This window comes from Callithrix jacchus, chromosome 7 (assembly GCF_049354715.1).
Source record: "Callithrix jacchus isolate 240 chromosome 7, calJac240_pri, whole genome shotgun sequence".
Taxonomy (NCBI): Eukaryota; Metazoa; Chordata; class Mammalia; order Primates; family Cebidae; genus Callithrix; species Callithrix jacchus.
This window is the reverse complement of record NC_133508.1, coordinates 144714260-144738548: the sequence shown is the minus strand read 5'-3', so window position 1 is coordinate 144738548 and position 24289 is coordinate 144714260. Positions and strand designations below refer to the sequence as shown.

The 24289-nt window shown below is 38.1% G+C and overlaps 1 protein-coding gene and 1 non-coding gene across 8 annotated transcripts in view; both read left to right on the top strand.

The window, feature by feature from the left end:
* LOC108592676 (putative uncharacterized protein CCDC28A-AS1) overlaps nucleotides 1-24289 on the top strand; it is a 144694-nt gene that overhangs the window by 92163 nt on the left and 28242 nt on the right. For 5 of the 7 annotated variants that reach the window (XM_078332637.1, XM_078332633.1, XM_078332632.1 and 2 more), the window contains one exon: nucleotides 21339-21423. The exons of the other annotated variants lie outside the window; for them this stretch is intronic. In XM_078332637.1, coding sequence (XP_078188763.1) covers nucleotides 21339-21423 — 85 coding nt within the window. The remainder of the gene's footprint in view (nucleotides 1-21338; nucleotides 21424-24289) is intronic. 7 annotated transcript variants of the gene reach the window in all.
* On the top strand, nucleotides 12492-12675 carry LOC118143482 (small Cajal body-specific RNA 16). Its single transcript, XR_004727692.1, has one exon.

Here is a 24289-nt window from a genome sequence, read left to right as displayed (position 1 = left end):
TTCTCCTGGCTTGACCACTCATTTCTTTTAAATACCGAATAATAGTCCATTGTCTGGGTGTACCAGAATTTATTTATCTAGTAACCTAATGAAGGACATCTTCGTTGCTTGCAAGCCTTGGCAATTATTAATAAAGCTGTTATAAACATCTGTGTGTGGGTTTTTGTGTAGATATAAGTTTTCAATTCATTCATTTGAGGACAATTGCTGGATTGAATGGTTAAGAGTATGTTTAACTTTGTAAGCAACTGCCAAACTGTCTTCCAAAGTGGCTGTGCCATTTTGCATTCCTACCAGCAATGAGTGAGACTTCCCGTTACTCCACATTCTTGCCAGCATTGGTGGTGTCAATGTTTTGGATTTTGGCTGTTCTAATAGATGTGTAATGGGCCAACGAAATCTTGATTTCCAAGTTTATCATCTAATTTGAGGTTAGTTTTTCATTACTCAGATCTTCTTTGTATCTTATCCTGTGGAGATTTGTAGTTTTTTCCAGTAAGTCTTGAATATTTTTGTGAAATTTATTTCTGCTTATTTATATATGTATGCTATTATCAATGACATATCTTATTTCACATTTTCAAAGTAATTTTGTCTGAGAGTCATTGAATTTTATATATTTCTTTTGTACTAATTGCCTCATTGAACTCTACTTATAGATGACATGATATATCCTCCTTCCAAGTTCGTATCTCTTATCTATATGCATTCTTGAGTACTTCTCACCCAACACACTCTTCTTCCATTTGCCATGAATTCTTCTTTTTAGCTGTGACCCTCAAATCTATTTTGCATTCTAGACTTCTCTCCAGAACTTGAGACTCACGTATTCTTTTATTATTCCTCCAGCAAATATTTATTGGGTCCTGACTGTGTACTACACCCTGTTCTAGGCATATCTCTTGGGAGAGAAAAACAACTAATTCCTAACAAGTAAAGTTGTACTTATAAGAAAATATTCCTGCTCCTTTGTTGTTAAAATGGTTAAGTTTTGAAAGATAAAGTATTAAATTACAGAGAACTTATAGGTTTCAAATAGTTTATATTTATAAAATGATGCCAAAATGACATTGAACCATTATCCTGCAATGTATTTTGATGTCCCATCACTCCTTTGATCTAAGAAACCTATTTTTACATGTTTCAATTTTACATTTGTGGTAAGGAACTTCAAAATATAATGTTGTCTTACCAAAAGAATTATGGTGTTAACTGTCATGAGGATTTAAACCAGTGATCCTAAATAAATGTGTTAAATCCCTTACTTGCATGGTTAACCAAGCAGATTTTAAGTTGAAGATTAAAATTTAGTTTTTATATTTTTCCATTGGCTTGCTTTGATGATTCATCTAAAGTCAGATTAGCTCAGCTTCATCCCTCTGTCAGAATATTACAGTACTATTACTAAGGAAAAGAAACTCTAAGTGTTTAGGAAGCTGATTATAAGCTAATATGGTTATTCTGTAAGAAGAGAAAGTGCAAAAACCAGGATTTAGGATCCAGATTCTACAGGGAATTATTAGGTGATCTGGAAGAAGTTATAACTCTTTTCTTTAGCTATGAGAGGAGATTAAGTGTACAGTAAGTGCTTGCTCCTCTACTGCCGAGGAAGGTTAGACGAATAAAATAATATATGAAGACCTTATGATCTCCTTGTTATTGATGAATCCTAGGAAAGGTCACCTAGTTAAGCCTTCTTTCAGTGCAAAGAATGCCATCTGTTGTCTTCCTAGCAAGTAGATAGATAGCAGGGCTCTCCTTGTGTATTACAGAAATCAAGGGTTATAAAAGTCTTCTATTTAAAAAAATTATGGTTCTTAATATGCACTTTAACATATCCTCTAATAGCAAGGACTCAGATGAGGAAAATCATCTTGACTATCAGTGATTTCTGATAAAAAATATTCTAAGGGCGCATAGAATTTTCTCATGTAAGACTGTCTAGAGGCAATACCAAGTGATATGGAAAATATGAACAGCATAATAGATGTAAACCTGCTTCTAGCCACTGTATACTTAGAAGGTTTCATTTCCACAAAAAGAAATAACTTTGATTGTTACCGGTATTTAAAATTTGGGATAATCGTGAGTTATAGTTAACAAATGTAACATTTTCTACTTCAGTGTAACTCAGTAAATATCAAATATAGTAAGATTTTGAAAGCAAAATAATTGCTATCAGTGTAAGTAAAATGTGTTAAAGTTTTTGCTTTATATTCTCAAAATGAAAAATGAAACGAAGCAACATTTGAAGTAGTCATGTAGAAAAAGTGCTTAAAGTAACAAAAACATTGATAATGGCCAAGGTAATCTATTATATATTAACCACTTCTATCAGTTAAATGAGAGCATGGAACATATACTATTTTCATTTTAAAAACAATTGAGTAAAAACTGAAAAGCATGACATACATAGGTAAAGCTGTAGAAAACCTTTCTGGTTTCAACATCCCTAACATCATTCCTCCTACAATAAATAAACAGCACATTGAACTGGAATGAATTTTCATTGTCTCTCTCCCACAACTAAATAGGCAAACTAAGGACTCCCATAAAATTTCCTTATGGTGTTTTGCTTTCTCTCCAAAAAATTCTGTATACAATCAATTATTAGCAAATATACCCTAAAATACTGTTTTCCTTAAATTTTGCACATTTTCTTTGTAGCATTTACTAAAAAATGATTCTTTGTTTTTAGGAAAAAGGTAATAAAGCTTTATTGTTTCTTAAAATGGTTTCAGAGAAACTCTTGAAAGTTCGTTTGCTATCTTTTCCTTTTCACTTGAAGTACATCCTGTCTGAAACAGAATTGCTAACAAACTTAGAGTAAGCACTTCAGGGTAACTGGATTAGAAATATATTACATTTTAAATGGTAGCTCTGAACATACCAGAGGACAGCCTTCAGTATAATAATAGAAAAAAAACCCTTTGAGGGCTGTGGTAAGCCACAGTCGTTTTTAAAATACCTGTTAAACAGAAAGAGTGGCTTATGCCAGCGGTCAGTGTGTGAGAAATTCGAAATGCTTAGGGTTTCAAGAAATCAAATCTCAGAATTGGCAATTACAGGTATTTTTCTATGTGTGGTAACTCAATTTATATAATTTTGCAGTTTGTGATGAAAGGAATATACTTTCTGATAATTTTAATGAAAGTATGAATCTATGCATTATAGTTTGACAGAAGCAATAGGGAACTTATATTGAAAAAGGTTTTCATTCCTTAGGGTTATTTCCCTAAAAATGAGATGACACAGGGACCATCATTATTAAGGAAGGGACAGAGTAGAACCCTGACACCATCTGTTGCCCGCACCTGAAACATGAACAACAGTGATCCTTTACCTTTTTCTTCTCCCTCACTCCCCACATTCAGATATTCACCAGTCTGCAAATGATGCCTGTTCTGTATCTCTTGAGTGTATCTACTTTTCTCTCTCCCCTGACTCTCAAACATAAATTAGGCCACCTTGCATCTCAACTGAAATTTTGTAACAGCCTCCTGACCACAGCCACTCTCACCTCATCCAGTTCATTCTTCTTGTGACAAAGTGATTTTTCTAAACTGTAAATATCCCTCATGTAAAACTCTTCAATAATTTGCAGTTGCCATCTGTCATAAAGTCCATTCTTATGTGGCTTATAAGATCCTCCATGATCTTAACCTCCCTCAACAAATACCTCACCAGACTCACTCCTTTACCCTCTTAATTACTAAAACTGCAATTCCTTGAATAAGTGATGTTCTTACCTCTGGGTTTTTGGACATTTCCCTCTTGCCTCCCCAGCGTCATCTCATAGCATTGTCCCCTTACTGGAGCATCACTCCACTTGGGTCCTGAATGCATTAAACGTGTTCTGTCTCAGGGCTAACTGTGTCTTCTCTGACTCGAATGCCCCTGCCCCCACCCAGTTATGAAGTGTATCTGTGAGACTCCAACATGTTACTCTCAACAGCTGTATGGAAAAACTGAAATGAGAAAGAACATATACTTTAAGCATATCCTGAAAACAGATTCAAAAATCCGAACTTCTAAGAAACTGTAGTGGAGAACTAGTAAATAGACGAGACAATACAGAGACTCTTTTTTCAGTAGCATTGAGGAAACTAAGGGGCTGAGACAGAATGTAGACAGGTTTTTCAGGTAGTGCTAGTGGTTGCAAAACAATTTCAAATAATGAGTTGCTTATACAACACTGTAATAACTTGCTTATGGTCTCTGAGCTGGGGAGGTTTGCAGACCAGTGAGAGGAGCAGAGCTATTCTCAACCAACTGGGAAGTCTTCACAGTAATAGCCCCCGATGCTTAGTGTCTACTCTGTCATGCTCTCCTGCATAATCTCCAGACCTGTATTTCCAGTCATGTGTTGCATAGTACTATTTGCAGGGGATCCCACAAGCACCTCAAAAACAACCTGTCTAGAACAGAATTTGTCATCTTTGCCACAAGACCTTTTCCCTCGCCTATTTATGGCACCACTGTCCACTCAGACAACCAAGCAAGAAACCTAGATGTTTATTATACTTTACATTCTTACCATCCACATCCAGCCTTTTACCCTCTCCTCTTGATGTGACTTTTACAGTTTCTCAATAGTGCTCAAATCCATTTACTTCTCTTTATCCTCACTGCCTCTACTTTGATGTGAAGCCTACACTGGTCTCTGAGCAATAACAGGTCCTAACTGGTTTCCCTCCAGTCTTACCTCACCCTCATTCATTTGCCACACTACAGCCAGGGTGATATTTCCAAAGTTCATTTGTGTTACTACTCCTGCTTAAGACCGACGGTGATTGCCTATTACCCTCAGGATAAAGCAGTTGGAGCAGTTAGCGAATATTTGTTGAGTGAATGATCGAATTTCATATTTTCAAATCATCAGAATAACTTTAGTTTGGATGTTATTCTATTTTTCAGGTGAGAGCACTAAGGCTAAAAGAGTTTTAAGAACATTTGTCTGACTGATGAAGCTATGCCCTTTCTATGTCACACTGCCTGTTTTTTTCTATTCAAAGATGGCCTTTCCATGCAGGCAGTGAAGAAAGACTGCTGATTGCATAATGGATTTCTGTCAGTCATACACAAGTAAATAATCTCTGATTCCAATAATATTGTAGCAATTGCTTTACAAAATTATCTTGCACGACAGTAAAACTGTAATTAAAATCTTCAATTAAGCAGAGTGTTTTAAGAGTATTCGGAGGAAAAATATTGCAAACTTTAAGGCAAAATAGCCATATTACCAAAAACAAGCTTATAGGATTTTTTTTTTTTTTTTTGAGGCAGGTTCTTGTTCTGTTGCACAGGCTGGAGTACAGTGGTACAAATACAGCTCACTGCAGCCTCAACCTTCCAGGCTCAAGCAATACTCCTGAGTAGTAGCAGCCTCAGTCTCCTGAGTAGCTGGGACTATAGGCATGCACCACCACACCTGGCTAATTTTTTAATTTTTTATAAAGATGGGATTTCACCAGGTTGCCCAGGCTGGTCTCAAACTCCTGTACTCAAGCCATCTTCCTGCCTCAGCCTCCCAAAAATGCTGGCATTACAGGCATGAGCAATCATGCCCACCCTACATAGGATTTTTAAGCTATGTTTCCAAAGTATAACCTGGAATTTCTGCACATGAAGCTCCATGGTATATATTGTCTTCTATGGCATGTATAATGGCCATTAAATAGAGCTTATATCAGAACAGTGCCTGTCACATGTAGATGCTCAGTAAATATGTGAATAACTGAATAAATTAAGGAATGAGATCCAGGATTATTTTCTTATTTGTGGTGGTCATATTACTCCTATGAAGGGAAGATAGTAAATGAATATATTTTAGCTAGGTTTTTCACTATGTAGGTCAAAAAAAAAGAGTTTTGTTATCCTTGCTAAACTAGAAAATTCATTTAATCAAAACAGCTTATTTTCCAAATATACTGGTAAAATATGCATATTAGCGTATGTTTTAAAGTTCTATTGAAGTTTAACATTACTTGCATTTATATTTAACTATGGATTTAGCCATATTGAGAAAAGATTGACAAAGTTGGTTGAAATGGAAGTTTTGAGTTTATTTGTAAATTATAAATATTAGAATTATTCCAGTCTACATTAAGATTTCAGATTCCCTCTGTCATCTTTTTCTTAACCCTTCTCACAGTAATATACTATGGAGTTACCTAACATATAATTTTATTCAAGATTAATTCATTATCATATTTGTTACATCATAACAAAAGTAGAATATTCATTTTCTGAGTGAAATGTACAATAGATAATTTTTACTGAGGGAAAAGGCACCACTGGAATTGCATACATCACACACTATACTTCTAGGTCTTCATTTTCATAATAAAAATTACATTTCTGATATCATTTTTAACATTTTAATAAATGAAGCTCTAATATGAAGAACTGAAAGATACACAACTGAAGAAAATTAAATCTTATCTCTCCTTTAAAAAAAATCAAATTATTATCTGTACTACTGGTTATATCATCTGATCTGCTTTTGGGTCATGCTGCAAATAGGGCCAGAAAATGGTGTGGAAATCAAGCTTGAGTTTCCACTGTAATCTAATTATGATTTGGTTATGATACACTAACAGCCTGTATCATCTTTAGTTACATCCTCGCAGTTTATGAATTTGGTCTAATATCTGACTGCTTCTAAAGGAATCTGTATGGGAAGTTTATGTGTATCAGCAATCTGAAGGGTTTGTGATGGAAATGAATCCCAGCCTGAGACATGGATGAGATTATTTTAGTACAAAAAAGTTTTGATACACTTAATAAAAAATTGTTGTCAACCATGGCATAATATTGAAAAATTAGAAAAATCCTGGGGTGGGGTTGACCACTAGGTTAATATTAAGTGATAGATTTTTCAGAACCCCTTTTTGACAAGACTTGGGATTCTGGCAAATGCGATTACTATTTGCCTATCTACCTTGGTTGGAGAAGCACAATGTCACACTACTTTTTGTTTGAGGAACCTTCTCTGATTCTTGAATCACATGAATAACAGCCACAATAAGCTTCGCATAGAAGCACATCTTCACAACAGGTTTTAAAAGAGGAGGAAGTGCTGCATGCATTGTGCATCTATGCAAATTCACATGACTGTGCGTGGGGGCACTTCGCGCAGGAGAATCCATCTAGCGTTGCTTTCCTCCCTGAGTCTCTGAGGGTTGGGCTTCCTTCCTGCTGTAAAGTTGGGTGGGAATCTCTCTGAAACCACTCTATTTCCCTGCCTTGTTTTTAAACTCCCCGTGAGCTATGCAATAGATCAAGCTCATTCTCTTTGTTGACACGCTCAGCTTTGCCTTCTCATGCATCTGACTTCAATATTTTTCAGTCTTCAAATGAGTTTTGTATGAAACAGAGCAGCTGCCTGTAACAGATAGCAGCGAAGCACCAGGTCATAGACCAGTTGATCAGCTGCCCCTTCCTAAACTGCAGTCTGCTTCTTTGAGGGTTGCCTCAGTTCTCAACTGCCAGAGTTCAAGAAAATCTGATCATGGTTTGATTCCAGGAGAGAGAAAAAAAAAAAGCCACTTTAAAATTAAAAGTATCGGCCAGGCGCGGTGGCTCACGCATGTAATCCCAGCACTTTGGGAGGCCGAGGTGGGTGGATCACGAGGTCAAGAGATCGAGACCATCCTGGTCAACATGGTGAAACCCCGTCTCTACTAAAAATACAAAAAATTAGCTGGGCATGGTGGCGCGTGCCTATAATCCCAGCTACTTGGGAGGCTGAGGCAGGAGAATTGCCTGAACCCAGGAGGCAGAGGTTTCGGTGAGCCTAGATCGCGCCATTGCACTCCAGCCTGGGTAACAAGAGCGAAACTCCGTCTCAAAAAAAAAAAAAAAAATTCTAAGTATCAGTGTAATCATTTACGAAAAAAAGAAACCTCTAAAAGTCTGTTTCAGAAAGTTTAAAGAAAAAAAGAAGCAGGAAGGAAATCCCCTCAACAGTTTTATTTAGAAAATAATAAAATTGTATCGATGCCACGTCCGTGTTGACAAAAACAATGCAGGAGAAGAACTTGGTGAACATGTTTTTAATTAGATCATTGATGTTCACAGCATCAAGGACAAGAACATTGGACATAATCTACTTGATTTAGACTCATTACTGCACACACTGTGTGAAAAAGAATTTCACACTGTGCTCCTCCTGCTCAGGTGGCTTAGTGGTTATTGTGGATCATGAGCCACACCTTTTTGATCAGATAAAACTAAAATATGATGATGAGAGGGGGAAAAAACCCTTATGTTCATTAGCTAGTGCTTATAACAATATATAAGACATCAGATATTTGAGATGAAAATCTGTTTATTAGATTTTTCATTAAGTTTGTGGCAACATTTGAAACAATAAGATTGCTTCTCAAGTCACCTTTTATTGGGTTAAAACCTTCTGCAGCATCTAAGCTAAAAGAGGACTTCACTGATTCATGCTTACATTTGAGTTTTTAAAACACCACGTCTTCAGGTAAATTACTTTGACAGTTATTTTGCATACACCAAGAAGACTTGACTTGTGCAGTGAACAATCTACATTAACATACCCAATGGTCCTCCAAATGCCCAAAGTCCTTTTCTTTTAATTTTTTTAAAATTTCCATAGTTTTGGGGGGACAGGTGGTGTTTGGTTGCATGGAAAAAAGTTCTTTAGTGGTGACTTCTGAGATTTTGGTGCACCCGTCGCTTGAGCAGTGTACATTGTACCCAATGTGTAGTCTTTTATCCCTCAGCCCCCTCCTACCCTTCCTCCTCTTTCCCCAAAGTCCATTAAATCATTCTTAGGTCTTTGTGTCCTCATAGTTTAGCTCCCACTTATAAGTGCGAACATGTGATGTTTGGTGTTAGGTTTTCCAATCCTGAGTTACTTCGCTTAGAATAATGGTCCCCAATTCCATGCAGGTTGCTGTGAATGCCATTATTTCATTCCTTTTTACAGCTGAGTAGCATTCCATGGTATATATATACCACACTTTCTTTATCTATTCATTGGATGGGCTTTTAGACTGATTCCATGTATTCACAATCGTGAATTGTGCTGCTATAAACCAAAGTCCTTTTTCTAACCCAAGTGAAACTCTTAAACTCCTAGTATATGGAAATTCTGAAGCTACCACTGGCATCAGGTCTTTTGATTCTAGCCTTAAAAAGCTCTAGAATACCCTCTTTTTCATCCTCACCACCAGTGACATATAACAAGCCTTTGTAGTCACTATCCTTTATTCTTCTAGGAAAGCTTCTAACTGATCTGATTGCCTCCTGTCTACTTTCTACATTGATGATGGAATTGTCCTTTTAAATGTAGCACTGATAGTTTCACTCTTCTTAAGAATCTTCAGAAGAGTGAAAACAGAATAGGTTAAAAGAGTGACATGATATTTAATCACTTTAGCCTCGGAGGCACCTGGATGGGAGAAAGTAGCTAGAACCCTAGTTAATTGCCTCTGACCTGAAGCAACTTCTACCGGTAACCTAGCATATTATCCAAATATTACCATTTTCATTTAGGTCACTACATAAAAGCTCCAAAAGCCCTACTGTAAAGCAAAAGTTCTTAACTGAAACCTGAGAACCCCCAGGAGAGCAATGTATGGAAATTGAGATATTTGAGATGCTCCGTAAGTTTCTGGGGAGTGGATCCATAGAAATTATCTGTTCTTGAGGGGATTATACCTGTTAAAAAGTTAAAAACAGATCCACAGTACATGTTGGTTTTAACTGGTTCTATACTATCTGCATAACTTCAGCAACAATCATTTTTTCCCATGCATCTTACATTGCAGCCACAGCAGACTACTTGGCATTCTTTTCAACTTCCAGAGGTTCTTCGGTCCCTATCCTTCTGCAGCATTATCTCCATAACTTCCTATTTCTTACCTTAGGCTTCAGCAGTGATGAGTCATTTATAGTTCTCTGAAATCATTTTCAAGGTTCAGTGCTCTGTCACATGCTATCATCAGCTTGGAATGCTCTTACAATCTGCCTGGCAAACTCCTCCACATCTGCCAAGACCCAGCTTAAACCCCACTTCTCTGTTCCTTTGTAGGGACATGGATGAATCTGGAAGCCATCATTCTCAGCAAACTGACACAAGAACAGAAAATCAAACACTGCATGTTTTCACTCATAGGCAGGTGTCAAATAATGAGAACACTTGGACACAGGGAGGGAGGCATCACACACTGGGGTCTGTTGGAGGTGCTAAGGGGTGGGGAGGTTGGGGAGTGATAACATGGGGAAAAATGCCAGATATAGGTGACGAGAGGATGGAGGCAGCAAACCATCTTGCCATGTATGTACCTTTGTAACAATCCTGTGTGACTTGCACATGTACCCCAGAACCTAAAGTACAATAAAAAATAATAATAAATAACATTATATATATTTTTTAAATGTCCTCTTACTCCTCCTAGAATTCATTGCTTTTGTTTTCATGTTGCCACTTTATTCAGCATTAATTTCACTAATTTCTACTCATTCTAATGAACTTAGTGTTTTCTCCTTACTAGACTTTATGCTACTTGAAAATAAGATCCCTCATTTATTCATCTTTATATGCCCAGCATATGATTTTTAGTTGACGCTTAATGCACATTTGTTAGATGGTTGTTCGTCTATCCCCACTTTCACATGTGAAAGTTAGACTTTCTTTGAAGATCTGGGTAAAATGCCACTTCTGAAAAACCTCTCGACTCCCCAAGGTCAGGGGCTCTCTCTGTAACATAGTAGTTCACACACAAATCTACGGTGTCAGTTATACCAGTCCCTTACCTTGCTCAGGCGCAGAGCTGAGGGCCTTCAGTTCGCAGGCTCAGCCCTGCCCAGTTCCTTGGCTAAATCCTGACAAAGGAAGCAACTGCAGGAGTGATTTCAGACCCACCAGTGAGTGTCTTACCACACCCCTCTCAAAACCACCAATAACAATAACAACTTTTTTTTTTTAGAACTCTCATATCTTTATCTGCCAGCCTCTCTCTCTAGAAACTGAATCTGTATAGTCTTCATCTGGGAAGCCTATTCCAAATGAGAGGATTTTGCAGGAATCATAACATTCTGTCTTTCTGCTCTTAGTATTCCTACCCCACCTGAGAAATCAGTGCTCAACCAGATAGAGCCTAATATTGCAGATTGAATTGTTTTCCACTATGTTAAGGAAGAATGACCTCACAGCCAAGATAGTTTTTCTGACCAGGGTCAGCTATGTCTGTTTTCTGCCTTGTTCTTCCCCAAAGAGCCTGGAGCTAATTGTACAGTAACAATGTTTAATAATCCATATGCTTAACACAATGACTTCCCATAATAGATGCTTTACATGAGTGAATGGACAAATGAGTATCCAGTTTTATATTTGTAGAAATGGATGTTTAAAATATATACATATATATGTATATATATATACGAAGTATATATGTACTTATATATAGGTGTATATAAATGTAAACTATATATATGAAGTAATGGGAACTGTGGTGAAAGCCTTGTCTACAGGAGACAGCTATCCCTTGGCCCCAGTTATTTCTTGACACATGAGAACATGGGTCCAGGGATACCAGATTTTCTACCTTTTCAAGAAAAACTGAACATTCAGATTTTTCTGTGAATCTTTTGATATTTTGGTCGGAAGAACCATGGTTCATGCCCAGTGTACCTGTGTGGTGTCAAACAAATTAACATGTAGTTAAGTCAGATATTAACAAGGGTAAAGCATAAAGGACAGTTGTCTCTGTGATTTTTAGTGCTAGCCGAGTGTCAGTATTTCTGGAAAGAAGGGACGGTGGCAAAAATTTCATGTACAAGAGTTATCATGAAAGAAACCAGCTTGATTCTTTTGTTTCTCTGCCACTGTTCTCTTCAGCCAGTGATATGCCACTGCCAAAATAAGAAAATCCAGGAAGTCAGTGCCTGGTGGGGTCAGTAATCTGAGACAGATAATTTGAGTGATGTCGACTGAAGAATAACTGTGGTCTGATAAGAAGATCAGGATGATTCCTTTATCATTTCCTGCCAGTGGCTTATTAGAAGAAGAGCCTGGCACAATATGGGATCAATAAATATTTGTTAAATGTGTAAATGAATAAATATTGTTCTGTATTTATGGAATAAATATTATTCTATATTTATAGAAATTTTTACATAAGGTTCAGTGTTTTTTTCTGAGAAAATTCTCTATAATCAAAAGGGCCTTACCAGATAAGGTCAAGACATTTTGTTAAGTGAAATAAGTCAAGCACAAAAGGACAAATATTGTATGATTTCACTTACATAAAGTACCTAGAATAACCACATTATAGAAACAGAGATAAAATGGCAATTACTAGGGAGTGGGAGTGTCAGTAATGGAGAGTTGTTTAATGGGTAGAGTTTCAGATTGGGACATTGAGAATGGTCTAGTGATGAATAGTAGTGTTATATGCACAAAAGTGTGGATATACTTTATCCTACTGAATTGTTTACTTAAAGGTGGTTAAAAAATGGTGTTGGGGAAGGCTCCTGTGTTGTTGAAACTGCTCAGTTGTGGGTGCAGCCTTGTACCAGGCAGCCCAATCCTGACCTAAAGTAAATTCCCAGAAGTCTTTCCTAGGCTGTGAATTTGCAGTAACAGGCGTGCGCATCCTAGCAGCAGTTTGATGATCATGTATGAAACTGCAAACAGGACAAAAACAAACAAACAATAAATAAATTAAATGGTTAAAATGGTAAACTGTATATTTTACCACAATAAAGAAGTGAATTATCGGAATTGGAAAAAACCACCTTAAATTTCATATGGAACTAAAAGAGAGCCCACATAGCCAAGACAATCCTAAGCAAAGAGAACAAAGCCAGAGGCATCATGCTACCTGATTTCAAACGATGCTACAGGCTACAGTCATCAAAACAGCATGGTACTGGTACCAAAACAGAGCTAGAGACCAATGGAACAGAACAGAGGCCTCGGAGGCAACATCGTACATCTACAACCATCTGATCTTTGACAAACCTGACAAAAACAAGCAATGGGGAAAGGATTCCTTTTTTAATAAATGGTGTTGGGAAAACTAGCTAGCCATGTGCAGAAAACAGAAACTGGACCCCTTCCTGACACATTACACTAAAATTAATTCCAGATGGATTAAAGACTTAAACATAAGACCTAATATCATAAAAACACTAGAAGAAAACCTACGCAAAACCATTCAGGACATAGGCATAGGCAAGGACTACATAACTAAAACACCAAAAGCATTGGCAATAAAAGCCAAAATAGACAAATGGGATCTAATTAAATTCCAGAGCTTTTGTACAGCAAAACAAACAATCATTAGAGTGAACTGGCAACCAACAGATGTGAAAAAACTTTTGCAATCTGCCCATCTGACAATGGGCTAATATCCAGAATCTACAAAGAACTAAAACAGATTTACAAGAAAAAAAACAACCCCATTCAAAAGTGGGCAAAGGATATGAACAGACACTTTCCAAAAGTAGACATTTATGAGGCCAACAAACATATAAAAAAATGCTCATCATCACTGGTCGTTAGAAAAATGCAAATCAAAACCACATTGAGATACCATCTCACCAGTTAGAATGGCAATCATTAAAAAATCTGGAGACAACAGATACTGGAGAGGATGTGGAGAAATAGGAACACTTTTCCACTGTTGGTGGGAGTGTAAATTAGTTCAACCATTGTGGAAGACCGTATGGCTATTTCTCAAGGACCTAGAAATAGAAATTCCATTTGACCCAGCAATCCCATTACTGGATATATATCCAAAGGATTATAAATTGCTGGGATTACAGGCATGAGCCACTGAGGCTGGCCTAGTTATAGATAGCTTTAAACATTGATGTAATGTGGCAAGTCCCATGGCATGGATGTTGTCTATTGGGATTTGTTTATCAGAAGTACTGCTTCTGACTTTCAGAAGAATATGAGAAGAAAGCATGATGTCCACCTCTCTTTCTCCAACCTCATTTCTAATCACTCCACTTAAGTCCCATATAACCTCATGCCTAGATAATTACATTAGTGTTCTACTTTTAACTCTTTTCTCATTCAATGTATATTGAGCTATTCAATCATAGTGATTTTCTGAAATATAACCTTTTCCTAATCAATTACTTTATTTCCTGTTTCACAAAGGTTATATCAAGCATGGGTGCTCTTAACTTCCTACCCTTCCCCTACTTCTATAAACATCCCTGCATGCTGTGACCTCGCCTGCTTTCCCTGTTCCAGAAGGAGAGTTTTACACTCCTACTTCCTAGCTAAGGCTAATCCAGTCACCTGTGCTCTGGCTTTCATTCCCTCCCACCTTCTCCAAGACCTACAGCTATCAGCTGTCTTTTCTTTCCTGTGTCTTTAGCTTCTTCCTCTCCTTCAGCTCCTTCCTTCTCGCCTATAAACAAGATCCAGTTTTTCACAGTTTGCAAAACAAACAGTGCTTTTCCAACCATCCTGAATTTCTCCTTCTATTCATTCTTAAATTTCTCGAAAGACTGAGGTCGGTTCACTTTCTCCACTTTCTTTCCACTCACTCCTACAGGCTCCTGCCCTCCCTCAATTGAAATTGCTCTATGAATGTTACCCATGGCTGCTTAGGTACCAAATCCTGTAAGCAGTTGTCATTATTTATATATCCAGTATTTCTGCAGTTTTGACAATGTTGGCTTTTTTTCTTCCTGGAGGAAAGTTTATTATTTCATATATATATATATATACACATACATACATATATATATTACTGCACTTTAGGTTCTGGGGTACATGTACAAATCATGCAGGATTGTTGCATAGGTACACACATGGCAATGTAGTTTGCTGCCTCCATCCCCCTGTCGCCTATATCTGGCATTTCTCCCCATGTTATCCCTCCCCAACCTCCTACTCCCTGCTGTCTCTCCCCTAGTCCCCCTCAACAGACCCCAGTGTGTGATGCTCCCTTCCCTGTGTCCATGTGTTCTCATTGTTCAACACCCACCTATGAGTGAGAATATGTGGTGTTTGGTTTTCTGTTCTTGTGTCAGTTTGCTGAGAATGAGTTTCCAGATTCATCCATGTCCCTACAAAGTACATGAACTCATCGTTTTTTACATCAGCATAGTATTCCATGGTGTATATGTGCCACATTTTCTTTGTTGGTTTAAAGTCTATTTTATCAGAGACTAGGATTGAAACTCCTGCTTTTTTTTTTTTTTTTTTTTTGCTCTCCATTTGCTTGGTTAATCTTCCTCCAGCCCTTTATTTTGAGCCTATGTGTGTCCTTGCATGTGAGATGGGTTTCTTGAATACAGCACACTGATGGCTTTTGACATTTTATCCAATTTGCCAGTCTATGTCTTTTGATTGGAGCATTTAGCCCATTTACATTTAAGGTTAATATTGTTATATGTGAATTTGATCCTGCCATTTTTGATGGCAGCTGGTTGTTTTGCCCATTAGTTGATGCAGTTTCTTCACTGCGTTGATGGTCTTTCCCATTTGGTACATTTTTGGAGTGGCTGGTACTAGTGGCTGGGACTGGTTTTTCCTTTCCATGTTTAGTGCTTTTGCCTTCTTGTAAGGCAGACCTGGTGGTGATGAAATCTCTTAGCAACTGCTTGTTCATAAAGGATTTTATTTCTACTTCACTTATGAACCTTAGTTTGGCTGGATATGAAATTCTAGGTCGAAAGTACTTTTCTTTAAATGTTGAATATTGGCCCCCACTCTCTTCTGGCTTACAGGGTTTCTGCTAAGAAATCCACTGTGAGTCTGATGGGCTTCCCTTCATGGGTAACCCAGCCTTTCTCTCTGCTTTCTCTTAGCATTTTTTTCCTTCATTTCAACCATGTAAATCTGACAATTATGTGCCTGTGGTGGCTCTTCTTGAGGACTCTCTTTGTGATGTTCTCTGTATTTCCTGGACTTGAATACTGGCCTGCCTTGCTAGATTGGGAAAGTTCTCCTTGATGATATCCTGAAGAGTGTTTTCCAGCATGGATTCATTCTCTACGTCACATTCAGGTACACCTATCAAATGTAAATTAGGTCTTTTCACATGATCCCATATTTCTTGGAGGCTTTGTTCATTTCTTTTCACTGTTTTTTCTCTAATCTTGCCTTCTCATTTTATTTAATTGAGTTGATCTTCAGTCTCTGACATCCTTTCTTCTGTTTGGTCAATTTGTCTATTGAAACTTGTGTATGCTTTGCAAAGTTCTCATGTTCTGTTTTTCAGCTCCGTCAAGTCATTTATGTTGTTCTCTAAGCTGTTTATTCTCATTATTCTCATTTCATCTAACCTTTGTTCAAGGTTCTCAGTTTCTTTGCATTGAGTTAGAACATGTTCTTTTAGCTCAGAGACGTTTGTTATTACCCACCTTCTGAAGCCTGTTTCTGTCAATTCATCAGACTCATTCTCCATCTACCCTTGTTCCCTTGCTGGTGAGGTGAGGAGTTGTGATCCCTTGAGGAGGAGAAGCATTCTGGTTTTTGCACTGGTTTCCACCTTTGTGGATTTATCTACCTGTGGTCTTTTTAGTTGGTGACTTTCAGATGGGATCTCTGGGTGGACATCCTTTTTGTTGATGTTGAAGTTATTTCTTTCTGTTTTTTAGTTTTCCTTCTAACAGGCCCCTCTGCTACAGGACTGCTGGGGGTCCACTCCAGACCCTGCTTGCTTTAGGATCATCTGCAGTGGCTGCAGAACATTAATGGTTGCTGCCAGTTTCTTCTTCTGTTATCTTTGTCCCAGAAGGGTACCCACCAGATGTCAGCCTGAGCTCTCCTTTATGAGGCATCTCTTTGGATATACAGGTTCGGGGAGCTACTTGAGGAGACAGTTTGTCCCTTATCGGAGCTCAAGTGCTGAGCTGTGAGCTCCATTGTTCCATTCAGAGCTGCTGGGCAGATACGTTTAAGTCTGCTGCAGCAGAACTCATGACCACCTTTTTTCCCAGGTGCTCTGTCCTGGGAAGGTAGGCTTTAGTTATAAGTTCCTGAGGTGCTGCTGCCTTTTTTTCAGAGATTCCCTGCCCAGCAAGGAGGTAGTCCTGTCACAGTCTGCCAGCAGAGGCATTGCTGAGCTGCCATGAACTCTGCCCAGCTGCTGTTTGAACTTCCTTGGCATTTTGTTTACAGCAGTACAGTTAGAACTGCCTTGGTAACAGCAGTCTGCCTTAGTAGTGGTGGACTGCCTTGGTAAATTTGGATTGCCTCGGTAATGGCGGACTGCCTCAATAACAGTGGACTGCCTCAGTAATGGCTGACGCCCTTCTCCCCACTGAACTGGACCATCCTGGGTCCAGTTGCACTTGCTGCAAAACTTTTAATCCAGAGCATTTCAGATGGCTGGTCTTTGTGGGGATGGGACCCACCAAGCTAGATCACCTGGCTCCCTCTCTCAGTCCCCTTTTTTTCGGTTGAACGAGTGGCTCTGTCTCACGGATGTTCCAGGCGCCAGTTGAAACAGCTGCCCAGATTTGTGTGAGTTTTTATGTGGAGACCCACTGCGCCAGCTGAAACAGCTGTGCTGGAAACTCATGGTGCTTTTCAGCTCTGGAATCTCCTAATCTGTGGGCAGTAATAACTTGTTTGGAAATGTGGTGATCACTTACCCTCTGTGTTGTTCTCACTGGGAACTGAACTCCAGAGCTGTTCCTATTTGGCCATCTTGGATCCCAACTCCAATGTTGGCTTTTAAAATATTTCTTGCCCTGGCTTCCAGGGAACCACTTCTCTGAATTCTATAATTGTTCCTTCTCCCTTTCCTCTGTCTACCCTCAACTATTGTGCATTCTATTTTGCCCTTTGAAGTCCCTTCTCATCCTTCACAGAGGTGACAATTCCAGTCCAATGACATTACCACAGGCTAATGACTGACTCCCAAATCTCTCCCTCAGTCTCAGCATTCTCCCATTTTCTAAACTCAAATGCAAACTGAATATATCCACCTGGGTGTGCAGCATAATTCCCTTTCCCCTGAGCTACCTCCTAACTCCTGCTTTCCATAGCTTCGTACCTGGCACTGCTAGCTATCAAGTGCTCATGAAGAAACATGGAAAAGATTCTACTTCTTTTCTAAATACCTAATCCAGTTAGGATTGTGTTGTGTGCATTTCACTGAAGTATCTCTTTAAGACTATTTCCTTTGTCTGTCCTGCCTGGCTCTTTAACTATTTAGCTAATGGTTCTTTATTCACTTCCTCAAATAAGATGGCACCACGTTAAGAATCATATGAAATATTCTTTATTGCCCATAAAACTGATTGTAGTAACTTTCAGTTCTTTTTAAGAACATCTGGAAATTTAGGCCAGAACTTGATTTTATTAAAAGTTAGAATATAGCAATGAAATAGCACTTCACATCCATTAGGATGGTTATTATTTTTTAAAAAAATAAGAAAATAACAATGTTGGCAAGGATGTGGAGAAATAGAAACCCTCTGCACAGCCAATGGAAGTGTAAAATGATGTTGCCATTGTGGAATGCGGAATGCGATTCCTCAAAAAATTTAACATGAAATTATCATATGATTCAGTGATTCCACTTTTATGTCTATGCGCAAGAGAATTAAAAGCAAAGACTAGACCAGATATTTGTACACCATGGTTTATAAGAGTATTCACAATAGCCAAAAGTGGAAATGACCCAAAAAGCAATCAATGGATAAATGAATCAGCAAAACATGCTATATACACACATATAATGCAATATTTTTTGGCTTTCAAAAAATTAAAATTCTGATGCATACTATAACATGGATGAACCTTGAGGACATTATGCTAAGTGAAATAAGCGAGACACAAATGGCCAAATATGGTTCCCCTTATCTGAGGTACCTAGAATACTCAAATTTATAGAAACAGAAAGTCGAATAGTGGCTTCCAGGAGCTGTGGGGAAGGGCTCATAGGAGCTGTTTTTACTCAGTAGAGTACTATGTGGGATTATAACGAATGTCTTGGAGATGAACAGTGGTGATATTTTACAACATGAATGTATGTAACACTGCTGAATTGTACACATAAAAATGGTTAATATGGTAAATTTTATGTTATGTACCTTTTTCTACAATTAAAAAATATTAGACTGTATATATAAAATTTTTTAATACTTTCATTTCTTTAACGTTCTGGGAGAATTTACTCTGTCCTAAATGATACAAGGGGACAGGAACTAACTGAAGCAAGTGATCTCTTGGAAGAATCAGAGATGTCAATGGGCAATTTGAAATCGCTGGGTGAAAATAAATGGAAAGGATCTGTAGATGTGAGGGTGATCTGCCAAAACCTGCCGTGTCTGCTTGCATCTCTCCAGATGCTCAGCTTGAAATGGACTCTTCCTACTTCTGTTAAAAGAAACATTAACACAGTGCACCCAGGAACAAAATAGAACTATTCCCAGGCCAAAAAAAAAAAAAAAAAAAACACATGTTTAAAACACATGCATTTGTAGAGTAATTGCAAAGCAATCCAAAGGCTAAGTAACAGACAAAAGCAATTCAAGATCAGAATAAAGTCTTTGGGAGCTCTAACAGGGAAATATGTGTTTCAGTGTGAAGTGCCAAAGTAAATACAGCATGCAAACCCAAAACTGCTTATCTGTGTGGTTTTCATAGTGTCAATATATATGCAAAGTTGGTCTGGCTGCACTGAAAGCCATTAAAGGTCATGGAAGTAAAAACAAAAGTCAGACTGTCTGTGTGAACCTTTGGCAAGCAAACGCCAAGTTTCTTCGGCACATTCTCAGTTCTGAAGAAGTGAGCGAGAGGTGGCAGTAATGGTCTTTCTCTTTCTCTCTCCCTCTCTGCCTCTCTCTCTTTCTTTCTCAATTGTAAATTAAAGCATTATTTTCTTTGAGTCCCAGCAAATAGAATTCAATATTACAGTGAAAGTTACCAATGAAAGAGATGTCCTGTTCTTTTAAGTATCTATTTACTGTAATGCGTATTGCACCATAGTTAAAATGAGAACTTTTTCCTTTTAAATTGACCTGCTTTGGGGAAAATACAGGCAATCCCTTCAAAATATCCTCCTTCTTGTCAAATCAAAATTGCTTCAGATAAGTAAAGACCACAAGAATACTCACTGTAGCCACATAGAATCAGGATGCCAGAAATAGCAGGTCACATATTTTTCTTTAGTTGTGCAACACAGCTTTTTAGTACAGATCAGGAAGCTGCTGAAATGTTAGGTAGATAAGGATAACAAATTATACTGGTTGAAAAAGGAGCTACACTCAGTGGGATGAATTTGCCGTGGTATTTACGTTCACTTGGCAACTGGGTACTGGAGATTTTTTTGTTTGTTTATTTTGTTTTGTAGCAGGGGTGGAAAAGTATGGAAATGAAGCAGTATGTCAATTTTACAAGCATTTATGGAATGACTACTATATGTGGGGCACTCTGCTAGGTACATTTGTGAGTTACTTAAAGCTCACAAATGTTGAGTAATTTTCCCCAAGGTCTCATTGCTAATAAATAACAGAACATAGGCCTTTGTAATTCTAAAGTCCATGTTTTTAACCTCTATTCTAAGTTACCACTCAATTACATTTGTTAAAAAGGCAAGGTTCTGCATTATATATTCCTGTATCTGGACTTCCCTCATACTCCTGGATCAGAGTTCTCCCCAACACAATTTCCCTTTCCTCAGTCCTCTCTTGTGAACCAAGGCAGTCAAGAGGTCTTACTCATTGATGCTGGTTACAAGTTCCACGCTGCTGCTACTAAAACTACTATTGCTACAGTTAACAGCACTAGTTCTATTATAATGTTACTGTTACTAACAATGAGATTGATAAAATACATTGAGTACTTACTGTCTGGATGGAACTCTGATAAGAATTTTGCACTTGATCTTAGCCAAAAGGCCAAGATTGCTAGAGATTTTGTAAGCCTTATTTCATGTTAACACTTTCAAAGGTAGTTGGAGGTGCATGTGCTGGAAATAGACTTTTCTGGGTTAGGTGCTAGCTTATTTATTCATTAGCTGTGTGACCATGGGCAAGTTGTTTAACTTTCTGGATTCCTGATTTCTGCATCTATAAAAATGGAAATAATAAAAATATCTAAGAGAAGTCTGGGGGAAATTAAATAATGTAATTTAAAGAAATGGCTAGCACACCTGATAAATATTGGCTATCAGTTGTCATCACTATTAATAAAAATACTATTAATAGTTTCAGCCATTGGTAAACTCCCTGTCATGTTCATACTGCCCAGCTATGAAGAATTTCATGTTGGTTTATTTTTTATAACTATTTTTTTTTTAATTTCAGTTCCCTATCTGAAGCCCTGTTTTGATCTGTAGTCCAATTGTCTGGATTCTTAGCACTCTGTTTTATTACAGGGGACTGGATCCTGTCCATAACTGCTGACCAGTTTCTGGATGGGCTGCTGCACATCACCCACTTTTGCCTAAGATCTCACCTAAGGTAGAGCATGCATCATTATAGTTACAGAGGATTCAAAGATGAAAAGAAATAGTTGTGTCCTAAAACAACTTAAAATCTTTATAAAATCAGAAATATATCAAACATAACTTACACATCTCCTTAGATCCCAGTGGCCTTGCCTCCCATGCCCCCCAGGCCATTAGCTTCTCCTTGGAAGCCTCTGTGGTACACTTACTCTATTACTCATGTAATTCTGCTGAATGCAGACAACTAATTGCTTCTCCAAGAATATTAGCCCTCTGCCTTGGTTGCCACTGAGCAACCAGATAACCAGCCATTTGCTCAGAGTCTCTGGCTGCTTCTGCCATTTATGTGTTCAGATGAAACACTTCACCACAGGGCATGGTTTTTGGCTTCCTGATCAGCCAGATATTACATCTGGAAGTACAGGAAAATTAACTCCCTGTGGGATCAATTTGAGCCAAAGTAGGAAAGCAAGTAGTAATTCTCTCTCCTCTCTCCCTTCCGACCTCAGTTTTCCAGTGTAGCTGAGCAAAAAACATAGCAAGGGATTCAGTCTCTCTATGGCTTATTTTGAAGCAGTGGCTAGCATGATTACCTTCTATTACTTCTCATCCTTCCCAAGCTCACTTCCTTTTCCCTCACTCTCACTGCCTTTGGATTGTACCTTCCATACAAAGTTTAATCATGTAATCCTCGCCTCAGGGTCTGTTTCCTAGGGAACTCAGGCTAAGAAAAACATGGGTAGAACCATTAGGCACATTCTGATAACCTCCCTAATAGAGTTACCAGAAGCACTTTGGGAACCTGGAGGAGGAAGAGAAGATTAATTTAGCTGGACCTTAATACCAAGAATGGTTAATATTTACTACTTGCTAAATGTCAGTCACTAGTGAGCTTCACACATCTTATGATTTTCCTCATTTTGCATATGAGTAAGCCAAAGCATAGCAAAGTTAAATAACTTACCCCAGGTCATACAGCCTACTAATAGAAGAGTTTGGATTCAAATTTTACCATAAAGCCAATGCTCATAATTACTTGTCTTTGAAAATGTTATGCAAAATGCAATGAGGGACCGGGCTTGGTGGCTCACGCCTGTAATCCCAGCACCTTGGGAGGTCAAAGTGGACTGGTCCCTTGGGTCTAGGAGTTCAAGACCAACCTCTGGGCAACATGGTGAAACCCCGTCTCTATTGAAATGTTTTTTAAAATGCAGTGAGGGAAGCTAATCAAATTGAATAGACTCTGGAGCTTAAACATTTGAGACTGTTGAGCCAAAGAATGAAAGGAGAGTCATTAGGCTTAAGAGAAGAGAAGAGATGGAAGAAGGAGGGATCCTGATGTAGCCTGGTGTTCTTTATTCCTCCTCACACAGACCTCTCACCACAACTTTCCCCTTCTCCAACACACACTGCACACTAACATAACTGAACAGTTTTGTCTTCAGGGTTCACATGTAACCCAGCATTTCCCTCCCACGAACTCTGTTTGCCTAAAAGAAAAAAAGAAAAACATACACTTTGCAGATAAATCCTGTCATTCCACATTAGAGATAAGGAGCTTCTAAAAGCAAATATCAGACTTCATTTTAGATATAAATGATGTTATCAAACTCTTTCCTGTTTTGATGGAGGAGGACAGTTAGAAGGCAAGAAAGCCCTGGGTCCCTGAAAGGGACAGAGCGATCTGGAGGCAGGAAAGATGACCTTACTAATTATACGATCTATTCATGGTTCTTCATGGTTCATCTTCATCTGAGACCAAGCAAGAAAGAGCTGGGCATAGCAGTCCTGTGGGGCCATGCTTTGACAAATCATCATGGAACCAGTGATCAGATAATAAACATAAGCAGAGATCTAATCCATGAAAGGACATTTATAAAAAATAGAATTCTGTTTGGAATGTCAACTGTTTTAAACAAGCAGAATTGTAATCAGATGCTGGGTATTATGAAACTTAATGACTGTTACAGTTCAAATTGAGTTTCAACAAATGTTATTACAAGAAAATATAGAAAGACATCATTTCTAAGCTTAATCTTGGAATGATAGTCAATTTAGTTAGAAAAATATTTGTTATATTTTATCAGTCAATAATGGATACAATTATAGAGTTCATTTTATAAGGCATACCCTATATGTGTGTGAGATACTAGTGAGGAAGATAAATAGGAAATGTCAATATTTGAAGTAAAAAATTACACCCCTCTGAAATACCAAAGCATAGCTTTTAAAATAAAATTTCCCATGTGTCTTAGTCTATTTAGACGACTATAACAAAATGCCGTGGACAGGATAATTTATAAACAACAGAAGTTAATTGCTCCTAATTCTGGAAACTGCGAAGTTCAAAGTTAAGGCACAAGCAGATTCAATGTCTGCTGAGGGCTTTGCAGATGACACCTTATTGCTGTGTCCTCACATGGCAGAGGAGACAGAAGGAGTAAACAGGCTCCCTCAAGCCCTTTATAGGGGTGCTAATCCCATTGATGAGGGTGGGTGAATTCGTAAGGCCTCTCCTCCAAGGCTCCGCCTCTTAATGCCATCACCTTGATGGTTAGGTTTCAACATACGAATTTTGGAGGAATACAAACATTCAGACCATAGCATCATATACATTAATTTTTAAAAAATTTTTTCCACTTTGTTTCATATCCCTATGTGTTTGATGTTTCTAGTCATATCACCATTTTGAACAAAGTCAGCAACTTATTAGTGCTGTTCCCTAAGCCTGTGCATCTTGTAGTTGTTCAATACCATAAGGATCCCCATGCTAATGAATGCTTTTAATTACATCCTATTTTGCAAACATTTGGATATTTGTTTGGCTAAATTTAGTTAACCAACCAGTCAGGGAAAGATCACATGGCTGCATTGTATGA